Source organism: Pipistrellus kuhlii, unplaced genomic scaffold (genome assembly GCF_014108245.1).
Source record: "Pipistrellus kuhlii isolate mPipKuh1 unplaced genomic scaffold, mPipKuh1.p scaffold_m20_p_38, whole genome shotgun sequence".
Classification (NCBI taxonomy): Eukaryota; Metazoa; Chordata; class Mammalia; order Chiroptera; family Vespertilionidae; genus Pipistrellus; species Pipistrellus kuhlii.
This window is the reverse complement of record NW_023425538.1, coordinates 4887747-4902671: the sequence shown is the minus strand read 5'-3', so window position 1 is coordinate 4902671 and position 14925 is coordinate 4887747. Positions and strand designations below refer to the sequence as shown.

The window sequence follows — 14925 nt, the reverse complement described above, 5'->3', positions numbered from 1 at the left end:
TTTCTCCCCTCTTCCTATTATTTCTTAGAAACAATACCACTGTAATATATTTTTAAAAGTCATCTACTCTACTCCTATGACATTTGTGACACATAGTTAATACCCATGTGAGGAGAAACTTCTCTATTCAAAATCAATGCCTGAAGTTTATAGCATCTAGTCTTGTATCTTTCAACTTGGGTTCATAGTGAAAGGACCTTTTTTTTCTCTCCACCACGACATCTTTCTCTCTTTGGAAATTGCCTTTTGGTCAACATGTGGATCCTCACCTGTTGGTCTATTTGAAGGCAAATCCCAATAGAATTTTGCATATGTTGTTTTAGCTTATATTCCAAATATCCTGAAGAATCCTCTAATTGTGCTGAAAATTGATCTAACTTTGTGTTGTCACACAGTAATAGGGAAACAGGAAACTAATTTTATTCTTTTTTTTTCTAATTCTTTATTGTTGAAAGTATTACATATGCCCCCCTTTAACCTCCCAAAAGCCCCCTTCAGCCAGCCCCCATTCCCTGCCTCTAGTCCTCACCACCCCATTGTCTGTGTCCATGGGCCAACCAGATATGCATACTAATTTTATTCTTATTAATTTCATCCTAAGAGCATTTCCAGAAATATGCCATTTTGAATGCTGCATTTCAGATATCCATTAATTAGATATATTCAGATATACCTTTCCTTTAATTAAAATAGCAACCCATATTATTGTTAAGTGTCTATTACTCAAATAATGCCCTTTTACAAAACTGTCTCTGTATAATACTGTGAATTATTATTATTATTATTATTATTATTATTATTATTATCATGTCTTTTGTGGTGTTCAGCAGCTAGTGACCTGTTCAAAGCTATCCGTGCTGAAAGGCAGCAGAATGATATGAAAACCTTCTTGCCAATTTTTAAAACAATTTAGCTCAGTTTGTCAAGGCTACTGGCTAGAGAGAGAAAAAGCCACACTTACAATGTTTAAGGAAAGATTTAAGTGTAAGTATTAAAGAATAAGGTAAAAATGAATTTCTTCTTCTCATATGGCTATTGTTTAATGGGTACATTTAACCAAAATAATGAGGATGTACTCTAGATAAAATGTACTCGTGATTATTTTTACTCATTTTTTTACTTTTTTATTAAAGTGTGTAGTTGGTAAGGGATTCTCCAGGATGTTTTTAATTAACCAATTAAAAAGAGACATAAAAAATGTTACATACTTGGTGAACTCATTTCAAGCCAGAGCTGATCCTCTGAAAGCTCAGAAATTTGATTTGGTTGTCATACACAGAACAAATAAGACATATACTAAAAAACAAACAAACACCAGGACATACAATCCCTGAAAAAAGAACTTTATGGATGGTCAACTTATAATCAAAAGTTTCCAGGAGGAAGTGAAACTCAAGGAAGAGGATATAGTTTCATGGTTTGAATGAAAATTTGCCAGACTGAGACCCTATCACCCAACATGGAACATGTGTTACAGGGAATAAAACAGTTATCTGAATTTTGAGACCTGAGTGCTTCTCCTCTGGTTAGAGTCCAGATGGGCATCATCAGCATCTAGCTCTTTGTATAACCTTTATCTATATTTATATATCTTCTCTTCTCCACCCCATATTTCTCCAGGAGGTCTTATTATCATTAATTAGAATCCATCTTACTAAATCATAATCATAGTCTAGTTTTACCTCATGGAGGAAGCACCAAATTTTGACTATTTCTGATCTCCCTTAGATACTCATTTACAAATCAGCTCTGACAATCCTGGTACAGATAAGCAAAAATTCATTTAGGGCTAATTTTGTTCATTAAAGTCACACATGGTAATTTGTTTCTCTTATATCCTTAATTTATTTCCTATCTTCTCTGTCACCTTCATTTGCTACTCTATGGTGTTACTACCTTCCCTTTGTTCTCCTCACAGGCAGACATTTCGATTTTGAAAGGGAAGACTTATATTTATAGCTCAAGCTAAAGATGACAGTAAGCTTCAGATCAAGCACTTTTTTTAATGGATCCCAACCTCCTGAGTAATTTATAAATATGATTCCATAGAATAGTTAGGACATTCTAAATATGACATTTCAAATACAAAATATGTCTTAAGTGAACCTGGGTGTAATGATAATATATATATACATTCACTGAATTACCAAGTGATTTTCCCATTTCAGCATGAAATTGGATGAGATACACATTGTGTTCATTATCTAAGGAGGATACAGTTGACAATGATGCAAAAACTCAAAACCTGAATTGTTCTGAAGAGCCCATTGTGCTCTTCACCTTGTTGCTTCCTATTCATATTAATCTATGGGCTCTTGATCCCTTCTGCCTCTAGAACTTTGGAGGTGTAAAAAAAGACTGGATTAAATCTAGAATGTCTGTCCTGACCAGATGGTTTTCTCAGAGAGTATTAGCTTGTGGTCTGTAGGAAACAGTTCAGTTCTGAGTCATTTAGTTCTGGTGTGGTGTGCAATGTATAGAACAAACAAATAGGAACTTTGGAAAATTAGTGAGGCTCTAAAAAAGATTCTATCCTTCCAGATATCCTGAGATTTTGAGTTCAGTCTAAGCAGTAATTGAATAAGTATCTAACTATGCTTGGAAACCTGGCTAGAAGCAAGCAAGCCAAGTGTATAGACATAGATTGTAGTTCATAGACCTGGGGCAAAGTTGATGGATAATGTCATGGAATGATGCCAAATTACAAAATCTGGTAGATCACTCTAATATTTATATTCTTAAGGGGATGTACAGAGAGAAACCAGGTACCAAGGCAATGAAAGAATGTGTTCAAGAGTTAGAATAAGGGTCAGTCCTTGCCAAGCTTCTGATGTTAACAAGGGGCTAGTTTTAGAACAACTGTTTTACAGTATTCACATAACTAGAATAATTCACAAATAACCATGTACATCATGAGATATAGACACTCATCTTAAGAATGAAACATTACCAAATACAGTTGAATTTCCTGGGTTCTCCTATCTGCATCTCTCAGAGTTTTTTGTATTTATGATATATTATAAATACATGTATTCTTAAATTAATGTTGTAGCAAGTTATTTCCTTCATCTATATGCTATTATTCTGTGTGAAAGTTTCTGTAACTTGACTTTTTCATTCAATATTATGTTTGTGAGATGGTTTCATGTTGATATATGTAGCATTGTTTAGTATTTCTTAGAAGTGATGTCTTTGCTGTGGTCTGAGTTGTAGGGAGGAAAAGAGAAGGAGGAAGCCCTTTAAGGGACTTAATGCAGACTGCACACTTGGTGTCCCCAAGTGGTGACTCAATTTAGCCATAAGTCAGCTGCAAATGTGGTAACAGTATCTGGCTAATAAAGAATTCTAATTATAATGAAAGAAACTGAATTTTCATGAAGAATTTGAAAGCAACTAGATATTATAATATTTCATTGTAATAAACACAAGATGTGGACATAATAAATAAATGTTTCCTGATTATAAATAATTTTTAGCTTAAGTATATCACTGTTTCAAAAATTAGACACTTATGGGAAAAATTGTTATGGGAAAAATGACCTAGTTAATTTTTCTCTCTTTTGTTTTCTCCACCTTTCCTTCCCCAGTGGATATGATTCTTGCCCTGTAGTTGTCTGAAGGATCAATGTTGAACATCATTAGTGACTCTCAGCTTCCATCTGACTGTACACCACAGCAAGTCTTTGGATATCTTTTTCAGTTAAAACAGTAATGACTTTCTTGGAATGTATTCCCAGTGGAGCCTATTTTCTATATAGCCTGGAAGAATATCTACATAACATTGGCAATTCTTCAAATACTTTATAAAAAAATCACTATATATCAAATAACTGAGTGACTTTGGGTTGTTGAACGGAATCTTAACAATTGAGGATATCAATTCACCTGGAAGATTCAACCACTGCTATTCAGAGTTGCTGCTGAAATACCATGTCTAAGAACTCAGAATTCATCAATCTCTCATTTTTGTTAGATCATGAGAAGGAAATGATTTTAGAAGTTTTAAAGAGAGATGAATCTTTGAAAAAAGTGGAGGAAAAGAGAATAAGGTAATATTCTTTTATATTTGCTGCCCTCTTTCACTGCTCTCTGTTTGTTTCAAGCAATTTAGATCATAAATGGGACCACATTGAAGGCAAATGTTGTTTAGTGCTTTCATGGGTTCCAAGCCATAGCCCAAATATTTTTCGTACTTTATTATTTAGCTGGATGGAAGAATGGAGTTGAGTTAATAATGGTGTTGATGAGAATGCCCATTTGGTAATAATGTCATAACATGTAGCTAAGAGGGGGGACTGCCCAAGTTTTAGTGCTAACTCTGTAATATATTACTTGCATGAACTTGATTAAGTTACTCAACTTCTCCATGCCTTGGTTTCCTCTTCAATTAAACAAGGATAATAATAATAGTATACACATCACAGGGTTGTTGCAAAAGTTAAGGAAGATAATACACATGCAGTATCTGATAACTAAGAATAAAATAAATATTAGCTATTATTTATTTGCTAGAGGCCCAGTGCACAAAATTTGTGCATGGGGTGTCCCTAATCCCAGCCTGCACTGTCTCCGATCAGGACTGCTGGCTCCCAACTGCTCACCTGCTTGCCTTCTGATTGCCCCTAACCACTTCTTCCTGCCAGCATGATTACCCCCTAACCACTCCCCTGCCAGCTTGACTGATACCTAATTGCTTCCCTGGCAAACTGTTTGCCCCTAACTGCCCTCCCTTGCAGACCTGGTCACCCCTAACTCACCTCCCCTGCAGGCCTGTTCACCCCCAACTGCCCTCCTCTGCCAACCTGGTCCCTCCCAACTGCCCTCCCCTGCTAGCCTGATCACCCACAACTGCCCTCCTTTGCAGGCCTGGTCCCTCTCAACTTCCCTGCCCTGCTGGTCATCTTGTGGCAGCCATCTTGTATCCACATGAGGGCAGACATCTTGTGTGTTGGAGTGATAATCAATTTGCATATTACTCTTTTATCAGATAGGATAGAGGCCTGGTGCATGGGTGGGGGCTGGCTGATTTGCCCTGAAGGGTGTCCCAGATCAGGGTTGGGGTTCCCTTGGGGTGTGGGAAGCCTGGGTGAGGGGTCTGTGGTGGTTTGCAGGGTGGCCATGCCCCCTGGCAATCCAAGTGAAGGCCCTGGTATTTGGGGTTTATTTATCTTCTACAACTGAAACTTTGTGGTCTGGAGCAGAGCCAAGTCTTTTGCTCTCTCTGTGGCAGCAACCATTTCTGTTGGGGTTTATTTACCTTCTATAATTGAAACTTTGTAGCCTTATGCTGAGATCAACACAGGCCAGGGAAGATGGAAATCTTGGCTTTCTCCATCATTGGGGGCAACTCTAGCCTCCTGCTCTTCCAGCTCCATGGCTGCTGCCATTTTTGTTGGAATTTGTTTATCTCCTATCATTGAAACTTTGTAGCATTTAAAAGAGGCCTGGGCTGGCAAAGGCAGGCTGAAAGCTTGGCTTCCTCCATCACCAGGGAAACTCAAGTCTCTGGCTTGCAGCCATCTTGGTTGGGTATATTTGCATATTTGCTCTTGATTGGCTGGTGGGCGTGGCTGGTGGCTGTGGTGGAGGTATGGTCAATTTGTATATTACTCTTATTAGATAGGATGATGCTTTTCTCAGATCAGTCTTTTTTTTATTTTTAAAATTACTTTATTGATTAAGGTATCATATATTTGTCCTCATCCCCCCCCATTTCCATCCCAAACCCCTTCCAATACATGCCCCCACTCCCCTGTTGTCGATGACCACCGGTTTGACTCTTATGCATGCGTACAAGTCCTTTGGTTGATCTCTCTTCCTTATCCCCAGCCTCCCCTACCGTCCCTCTGAGATCCGACAGTCTGATTAATGTTGTTCTTGTTCATCAGTTTATGTTGTTCATTATTTCCCCTAGATGAGTGAGCTCATGTGATACTAGAAATACACTTATAAGAATCGAAAATGAGACAAGCAATAATGGTTATGCTGAGAGACAAATGAATCAGTCTGTAGTGAGTTTCTTTCTGGGCCAACAGTTCTTTTGAGTCCCAATTTCAATGTCGAACAGTTCCTTATGTGTACATATCAGCAATGTTATTTCAGTTTTGGATGGTGGACAAATGGTGGTACTTCAGGTCCAATTCTGGGGCTTTGTCTTTACTATAGTTGGGAGAAGAAGCAGGGAACCTGGAGAGTGAAAAGTACTCATTTTACCTGAGGAACACCTAAGTTTTTTCAAATATGTATCTGTGAGAAAAGTTGAGTAATATTGGCAAAGTTGAGTTTCATATCAGTTGTAGGCATGTTTGATATTTGGCTAAATTCCAATATATGATCTCACTTATGTTTCAGCCAGCAACCATTCTGAATTGATTGCATCATCTGTTCTGAATGGTCATATTGTCATTCTGATTGGCTACTTCATGCACTGCAATTAGTTGCTACCTGTACTGTCTTGCTTGTTAAATATATTTAGCTATTACATATCACCCCTGAATACGGGAGCAGATATAAACAGCTTCCTCCTCGGTTATTGCTTACTGTGCAACATGTAGATGTTGTGTCTTGTATGTTTCCCCAAACTGCAATCAGAAACTTTGTTTATTTTACTTGAAGAGAAAACTTGTAGTAATATTATCTTAACATGTTCCAAAAATAATCAATGCATTTAAAGCAACTAGGATCCTTAGCATTGGAAATACATGAAAATATTCTTGTTGTTTATTTCATTTTACAATATACAGAAGAGCTCTTCAGGGTAAAGTTATTGATTTTCTGGCTCTTTAATTTTTTTGAGGAATTGAGTGTTTTTTTCTACACTAAACTGTATTAAATGTGTTGTCTCATTTTGTTCTGAGCTACCAAGATATGAGTCAAGCCCAGATGATTCTGGTTCTGTCACTCTTAACAGCTTTGTATTGAGAAGCCATGCCAAATTTGGTCGCATGCTGTTTAGAGTACATGCTGTTGAACCATACATCCATACTTATTTATTGAAATCTTAGTTGCACCATGAAATCTTCATGTCATCTTGGACAAGTTACTTCCATAGATAAATCTAGTTTCCTCATTTGACAAACAGAAATTGTAACATTAGCTACCTCATAAAGTTGTTGTAAGGATTAAATAAGGTGATATTATCAGGAACATAGAGCAATACGGACATACAATAAGCACTCAATAATTCCTGGCTATAATCATTATTCCTATTGTTGGTTTGTTTGGCTCTTGATTTACTAGTTCTAGTGACCACTATCAGTGCTCTATTAAGATCCTCTAGGATCCCTTGGATCTATGCTTTCATCCCCCAATTTCTACCTGCTTTACTTCTAAGGGTTGGCACCACTGTTTTCTTTAGAGGACGATCTTTGGGTGGTTGGAGTTGTCCATAGGATTAGAGAACCGCAAGTGACAGATAAACTTGAGTTTATGTCCCTACTTGGCAGCCCCAAATCAATGGCTGACAGATAATGTAACCATTTTCCTTTACCTTGAAGCAAGACACACCCCACAATGCAACTTCTGCTTCAGAGCTCCCCGTGGAAACATGCTTAGGATGGACTTCACCTTGGCTTAGGCCCTCCCCCTTCCCTCTCCTACTTACCTACTCCCTTACAGGTTCCTCCAGAGAGCACTACTTAAATCATTTGTACAACAAATTCACATTTCAGAATAAGCTTCTGGAAAACTCAACTAGAGGATTTGCTACAGTAGACAAGGAACTTAGTCATTTTCCTTGCTATCATCCAAAGTTATCAACATAAGGAAATTATGGTGTAACAGATTTTATTGTACCAATAAAATTTGTGTTAGTTATTATAATTGTTTTCACTGTGATACAGAGGTGTAGATTGATATTTGGTGGGACTCTAGAGGAAAAAGTAATCAGTTATGAATAAGATCTATATAGAAGAAATGGTTTCACAAGAGAGGTTACATATGAGCTTAGCCATGAGATGTCAAAAGGATTTTGATACTAGAAAATATATGTCAACAGTATTTCACCTATTTTCAATGAATCTCAAAATTACTTTCAGATTCTGCTAATAAGTTTCAGAAAGAAACGGGAGCCAAAGGGATAAAAATAAGCATTATGATCATCACAAAGAAAAAAACTGATCTGGAAAGTTAGTAAACTGGAGTTTGGGAAGCAGTGGATTTTGTGTTTGTGTATTTATTTGCTTAAGTAGGCTGTCCTTAAGGATTAAGAAAATAGAACACTGGAAGAATGTAAAAATTGTATTGAATCAACATTTTAAAGGCCTCTCATGCAATTGTGCTCTACAGTCCACATAGCCACTAAAATATGGCATTCATAAGGTAAAACTGGTCTCTGGGTGCTCTTAAAAGTTCTCTGTACCAAATAGCACACCAAACCTGATTATCACCTCCAGGCATGAACTATAGTTTGAGGAGAAATAACTGGTTATTATCAGAGCATTCTAGATTCATCTCAGAGGCTCAAATATATATATAATTTTCTATTTAAGTCCAAGCAGGAAGGAGTGATACAAGACATATAGACACAGGTTTCGAGTATTAGAGAGAAAAATATTTTAAATGTTCTCTGTGAAGAACAAATCAATTAGGTTTATTGAAGCTTTAATGCAATGAAGAAAGAGGGAGGAACTGATGCAAAGAAAATTGAACTACCAATAATGACTGCAAATGCAAAAAAAAATATTTCATTTGGAAGCATAATATTAAAATACTAGAGGCCTGGTGCACGAAATTTGTGCACGGGGGCAGAGGGGGTTGTCCCTCAGCCCAGCCTGCACCCTCTCCAATCTGGGATGTGCAACTGCCCATGATCAGGCCTAAATGGGTAGTCGGACATCCCTCTCACAATCCAGGACTACTGGCTCCCAACTGCTCACCTGCCTGCCTTCCTGATTGCCCCTAACCACTTCTGTCTGTCAGCCTGATCACCCCCTAACCACTTCCATGCAAGCCTGATTGGTCTAACTGCTCCCCTGCCAGCCTGTTTGCCCCCAAATTCCCTCCTTTGCCAGCCTGGTCACCCCTAACTGCCCTCCCCTGCAGGGTTGATTGCCTTCAACTGCCCTCCCTTGCAGGCCTGGTCCCTCCCAACTGCCCTACCCTGTTGGCCATCTGGTGTCCACATGGGGGAAAGATCTTTGACCAATGGGGTTAGCCACCTTGTGTGTTGCAGTGATGGTCAAGCTGCATATTACACTCTTATATTAGATAGGATAGAGGCCTGGTGCATGGGTGGGGGCTGGCTGGTTTTCCCTGAAGGGTGTCCCTGATCAGGGTTGGGGTTCCCTTAGAACATGGGGCTCCCTGAGTGAGGGGCCTGTGGTGGTTTGCAGGCTGGCCACGCCCCCCAGCAGCCCAAGTGGAGGCCTTGGTATGTGGGATATATTTACTTTCTACAATTGAATCTTTGTAGCCTGGAGAAGAGCCAAGCCACCTGCTAGCTCAGTGGCAGCAACTGTTTCTGTTTGGACTTGTTTAACTTCTAGATATAATTGAAACTTTGTAGCTTTGAGTGGAGGCGTAGGCCAGCAAGGGCAGGCGGTAAGCTTGGCTTCCTCTGTTGTCGGAGAAACACCTCCCTCTTGCTCTCTGTGGCTGTAACCATCTTGGTTGGGTTTATATGCTCTGATTGGCTGATGGTTGGGTTTATATGCTCCCCCTTGTGAGGGGGAGTGATGGTTAATTTGAATATTATTCTTTTATTCGGTAGGATTTGTTGATCCTTTATTTTTTTATTTTTTATTTTTTAAAATATATTTTATTGATTTTTTACAGAGAGGAAGGGAGAGAGATAGAGAGCTAGAAAAGTTGATGAGAGAGAAACATCAACCAGCTGCCTCTTGCACACCCCCTACCGGGGATGTGCCCGCAACCAAGGTACATGCCCTTGACCGGAATCAAACCCAGGACCTTTCAGTCCGCAGGCCGACGCTCTACCACTGAGCTAAACTGGTTTTGGCTGATCCTTTTATATTTTAGATTTTTCTAGCTGTGGAAGAACTCAGGCTAACATAAAAAAGTACATGGCTCATAGAATCTGTTTCCCCCTTCCTAAATCTCATTAACAAATTTTTACTCTACTTGATCTTCCAAACCTAAAAAAACAAATACTGCTTGCTAAATGTCTACTTTGTGGTATTGACTTATGTAAGAATTCTTCAATTTAAAACACTACTAAACCAAAAGATAGATATAGAGACAGTAAAGCAACAAGCAGACTGTCAAATTGCAGCGGAGAGGGTAGGGAGATCTGGGGGAGATAATAGATCAACCGAAGGACTTATATACATGCATATAAGTACAACAAAACTCTGGGGAGGGAGGGCGTGTATGGGAGGGGGTGGGCAATGGTATATATACAAAGATAATAATTTAATTAAAAAATTAAAATAAATAAATAAAAAACAAAAATAAATAAATAAATAAATAAATAAAACACTACTAAATACCTATTTATTTTTGCAGTTAATTTGTTGGCTTTATTCTAAGACATTTCCATTTGGTCACAATGCCTATATTTAAAACATGACTGGATTTAGGTTCTTTTTTGCACCTATTCTTGGACTTGTCTCAGTAGTAAACTCTATCTATCGACTTAAAGCATACATTTCTCTTTTCTTTCTCCCTACCCAACTCTAACTTTTGTTTAGCTCCAGCAGTCGCTTTTAAAAAAATCATTCCTTGAATGGGATTCATCTGGCAATTATTATGGGTCTGGAGGTGGATGTGAGACCAAAGATGACCCATTGAAGAGGGTTTTCTTCCCCAGTGGACATGTCCAATAACACATGTTATACAAGATGCTGTTGGGTGTGAATGCCAGCATCCAGATAATCATGTATGGGCCACATTTCTGGACTACCTCATTTTTAATTACATTATTGGGTGACTTTGGTTAATAAGATTATATAAGTTTCAAATGTACATTTATGAGACACATAATTTGTATACTGGATTGTGTGCCTAACACTCAAAGTAAAATCATCTTCCATAATATATATTTGATCCCCTTTACCCTTCTCTTTGGTAAGGACCCTTCCCTCTGGTAACCACCATACTGCTGTCTATGTCTATGAGTTTTTGTTTTTCTTGTTTGTTTATTTCTTCCTATCAATTTTATATCCCAAAGACCTAAATATAAGATCTGAAACAATAAATTACTTATGTTTTATAGGTACCAAACTTATGGACCTTGGACAGAGAGAATATTTTATGCATTTGAGTCCAAAGGCAAGTGAAGTAAAGGCAAAAATAAATGAATGGAACTATATTAAACTAAAAAAATCTGCACAGCAAAAGAAATAACCATCAAAACAAAAAGGCAACCCAACTAGCATGGCTCAGTGGTTGAACATCAACTTATGAACCAGGAGGTCATGATTCGATTTTTGGTCAAGGCACATGCCCGGGTTGTGGGCTATCTCACAATAGCAGGTGTTTAGGAGGCAGCCAATCAATGATTCTCTCTCATCATTGATGTTTCTCTCACTTCCTCACACTTCTAAAAATTAAAAAAAGGCAGCCAACTAAATGGGAGATGATAATTGACACCAACAGCTCTGACAAGGGGTTAATATCCAAAATATATAAATAACTTATACAGCTAAATTTCAGACAAACAATACAATTAAAACATGGGCAGAGGACCTTAATGGACACTTCTCACAAGAAGACACAAATGACCAACTGATATATGAAAAGATGCTCAACTTCACTAGTTATTAGGGAAATGCAAATCAAAAGTACAATGAGATAACATTGTACACTTGTTAGAATGACTATTATCAACAAGACAAGTGTTAGAGAGGACATGTAGAAAAAGGAGCCCTTATTCACTCTGGTAGGAATGTGAACTGGTATAGTCTCTATGGAAAACAGTATAGAGGCCCCACACAAATTTAAGAATAGTTACCATATGATCCAGCAACAGTTATGGGTATCTAACTGTAAAATTTAAAAACAGTTATTGGTAAAGATTTTACACCCCTATGTTCATTGCAGCATTATTCATGTTGGCCAATACATTGAAAAAACTAAAGTGTCATTTGGGCCCAGCCAACATAGCTCAGTGGTTGAGTGTCAACATGTGAACCAGGTAGTCATGGTTCAATTCCTGGTCAGGGTGCATGCCTGGATTGTGAACTTGATCCCTAGTGAGAGGCATGCTGGAGGCAGCCAATCAATGATTCGCTTTCATCATTGATATTTCTATTCTCTCTCAAGCCCTTCTTCTCTGAAATCAATAATACTGTGTTTCCCTGAAAATAAGACCTAGCACATGGAAAGATAAGACATCCCCTGAAAATAAGACCTAGTGCAACTTTGGGAGAAAAAATTAATATAAGACACTGTCTTATTTTTGGGGAAACAAGGAATATATATTAGCCATTTATTTTTATACTGGAGGCCCGGGGAATGAAATTAGTGCATGGGTGGGAGTGTCCTTTAGTCCATCCTGCAACCTCTCCAATCTGGACCCCTCTCATAATCCAGGACTACTGGCTCCCAATTGCTCATGTGCCTGTTTGCCCTTAACCACTTCTGCCCGCCAGCCTGATCACCCCCTAACCACTCCAGTTCCAGCCTGATTAATGCCTAACTGCTCCCCTGCTGGCTTGGTCACTCCTAACTGTCCTCCCCTGCCAGCCTTGTAGCCCCTAACTGTCCTCCCCTGCTGGTTCGGTCACTCCTAATTTCCCTCTCTTGCCAGCCTGGGCACCCCTAACTGCCCTCTCTTGCTGGCCAGATTGCCCCTATTTGCCCTCCCTTGTGAGCCTGCTCACCCCTAACTTCCCTCCTCTACCGGCCTGGTTTCCCCCAACTGCCCTCACCTGCAGGCCCGGTTATCCCTAACTGCCCTCCTCTGAAGGCCTGATTGCCCCCAATTGTCCTCCCTTGTAGGCCTGGTCCTTCCCAACTGCCCTCCCCTGATGGCCATCTTGTGGTGGCCATCTTGTGTCCATATTGGGGCAGGATCTTTGACTACATGGGTGTAGCCATATTGTGTGTTGGAGTGATGGTCAATTTGCATATTACCTCTTTCTTATATAGGATATTATTAGAATTTTCATTAATCTTTATTGTTGAAATTATTACATATGTCTCCCTTTTCCCCCCATTAACCCCTCTTTAGCTGATCCTTGCTCCTCACTCCAGGCCCTCATTGCCCTGTTGTCTGTGTCCATGGATCATGCATATATTCAAACAAAGCCTGTGGTTGATTACCTCCCACTCACCCACCCTCTTCTGTCTTTCCTCTGAGATTCTGCACTCTGTTCCATGCTTCCATGTCTCTGGATTCACTCCTTTTTTCAGTTTATTTTATTACTTAAGTTCCACATATGACTGAGATCATGTGATACTTATCTTTCTCTAACTGATTGATTTCACCTAGCACGATACTCTCCAGGTCCTTCCATGCTGTCTCAAAGGGTAAAATATTATTCTTTTATTGCTGGATAGTATTCCATTGTATAAATGTACCAACTTTTTGCTAAATTTAAGTTCTTTATTTTTTTAAAATTTATATTTTTATCGTTTAACGTATTACATAATTCTCCTTTACCCCTTCCTATTGTCCTCTCCCTACCACTCCCACCCCCCAGCACATACGTTCACTGCCATTGGTTATGCTTATACTAGTATACATGCATACAAATCTTTTGGTTGATCTCTTAACCACCCCTCTTCCCCTGTTTTCTTTATGAGGTTTGATTGTTTGTTCAATGCTTCTCTGTCTCTGCATCTATTTCTGTTCATCATTTTATTTTGTTCATTATATTCCACAAATGAGTGAGATCATGTGATATTTATCTTTCTCCGGCTGGCTTGTTTAGCTTAGCATAATGCTCTCCAGGTCCATCCATGCTTTTACAAATGGTAAGAGTTCTGTCCTTTTCACAGCAGCATAGTATTCCATTGTATAGATGTACTACCATTTTTTAATCTACTCATCTGCTGATGGGCACTTAGGCTGTTTCCAAATTTTAGCTATTGTAAATTGTGCTGCTATGAACATAGGGGTGCATATATGCTTTCTGATTGGTGTTTCTAATTTCTTTAGATATATTCCTACAAGTGGGATTACTGAGTCAAATGGGAGTTCCATTTTGAACTTTTGAAGAAACTCCATACTGTTTTCCACAGTGGCTGCACTACTCTCCATTCCCACCAGCATCCTTGCCAGCACTTGTCCTTTGTTGGTTTGTTGATGATAGCCATTCTGATTGGTGTGAAATGGTACCTCACTATCATTTTGATTGCATCTGTTGGCTGATTAGTGACTTTGAGCATGTTTTCATGTCTCTCAGCCTTCTGTATGTCCTCTTTTAAAAAGTATCTATTTAGGTCTTCTGCCCATTTTTTATTGGATTATTTATTTTTTGTTAAGTTGTATGTTTTCCCTATAAATTTTGGAGATTAAACCCTCATCAGAGATAGTATTGGCAAATATGTTTTCTCATGTAGTGGGCTTTATTGTGTTGTTGTTGTTGTTTCTTTTGCTGTGTAGAAGCTTTTTATTTAGAAGCTTTTTATTTTGATGTAGTCCTGTTTGTTTATTTTCTCCTTTTGTTTCCAATGCCCTAGGAGCTATAAAGATATTGTTATGACATGTGTTGGATATTTTGCTACCTTTGGATTCCTCTACGATTTTTTCCTATTTTATATTTAAGTTATTTATCCATTTTGAGTTTATTTTTGTGTATGGTACAAGTTCATGGTCTAGTTTTATTTTTTGCATGTATCTGTTCGATTTCCTTAATACCATTTATTGAAGGGACTGTCTTGACTTCATTGTATGCTCTTGACTCCTTTGTCAAATATTTATTGAGCATAATGACTTGAGTTGATTTCTGGGTTCTCATCCCTGTTCCATTGGTCTATATATCCATTTTGTGCCAGTACCAGGAAATTTTGTGAACAGTG

General features: G+C 38.5%; 1 protein-coding gene across 1 annotated transcript in view; it reads left to right on the top strand.

Annotated features, from left to right (window-relative positions):
- The first annotated feature begins 3593 nt into the window (after nt 1-3593).
- The window catches only part of SYTL5 (synaptotagmin like 5), a 258501-nt gene continuing 247169 nt past the window's right edge, over nt 3594-14925 (top strand). The window contains 1 exon segment of the mRNA XM_036408213.2: nt 3594-4049. Within this exon segment, the coding sequence (XP_036264106.1) occupies nt 3931-4049 (119 nt within the window). The 5' untranslated portion in view covers nt 3594-3930.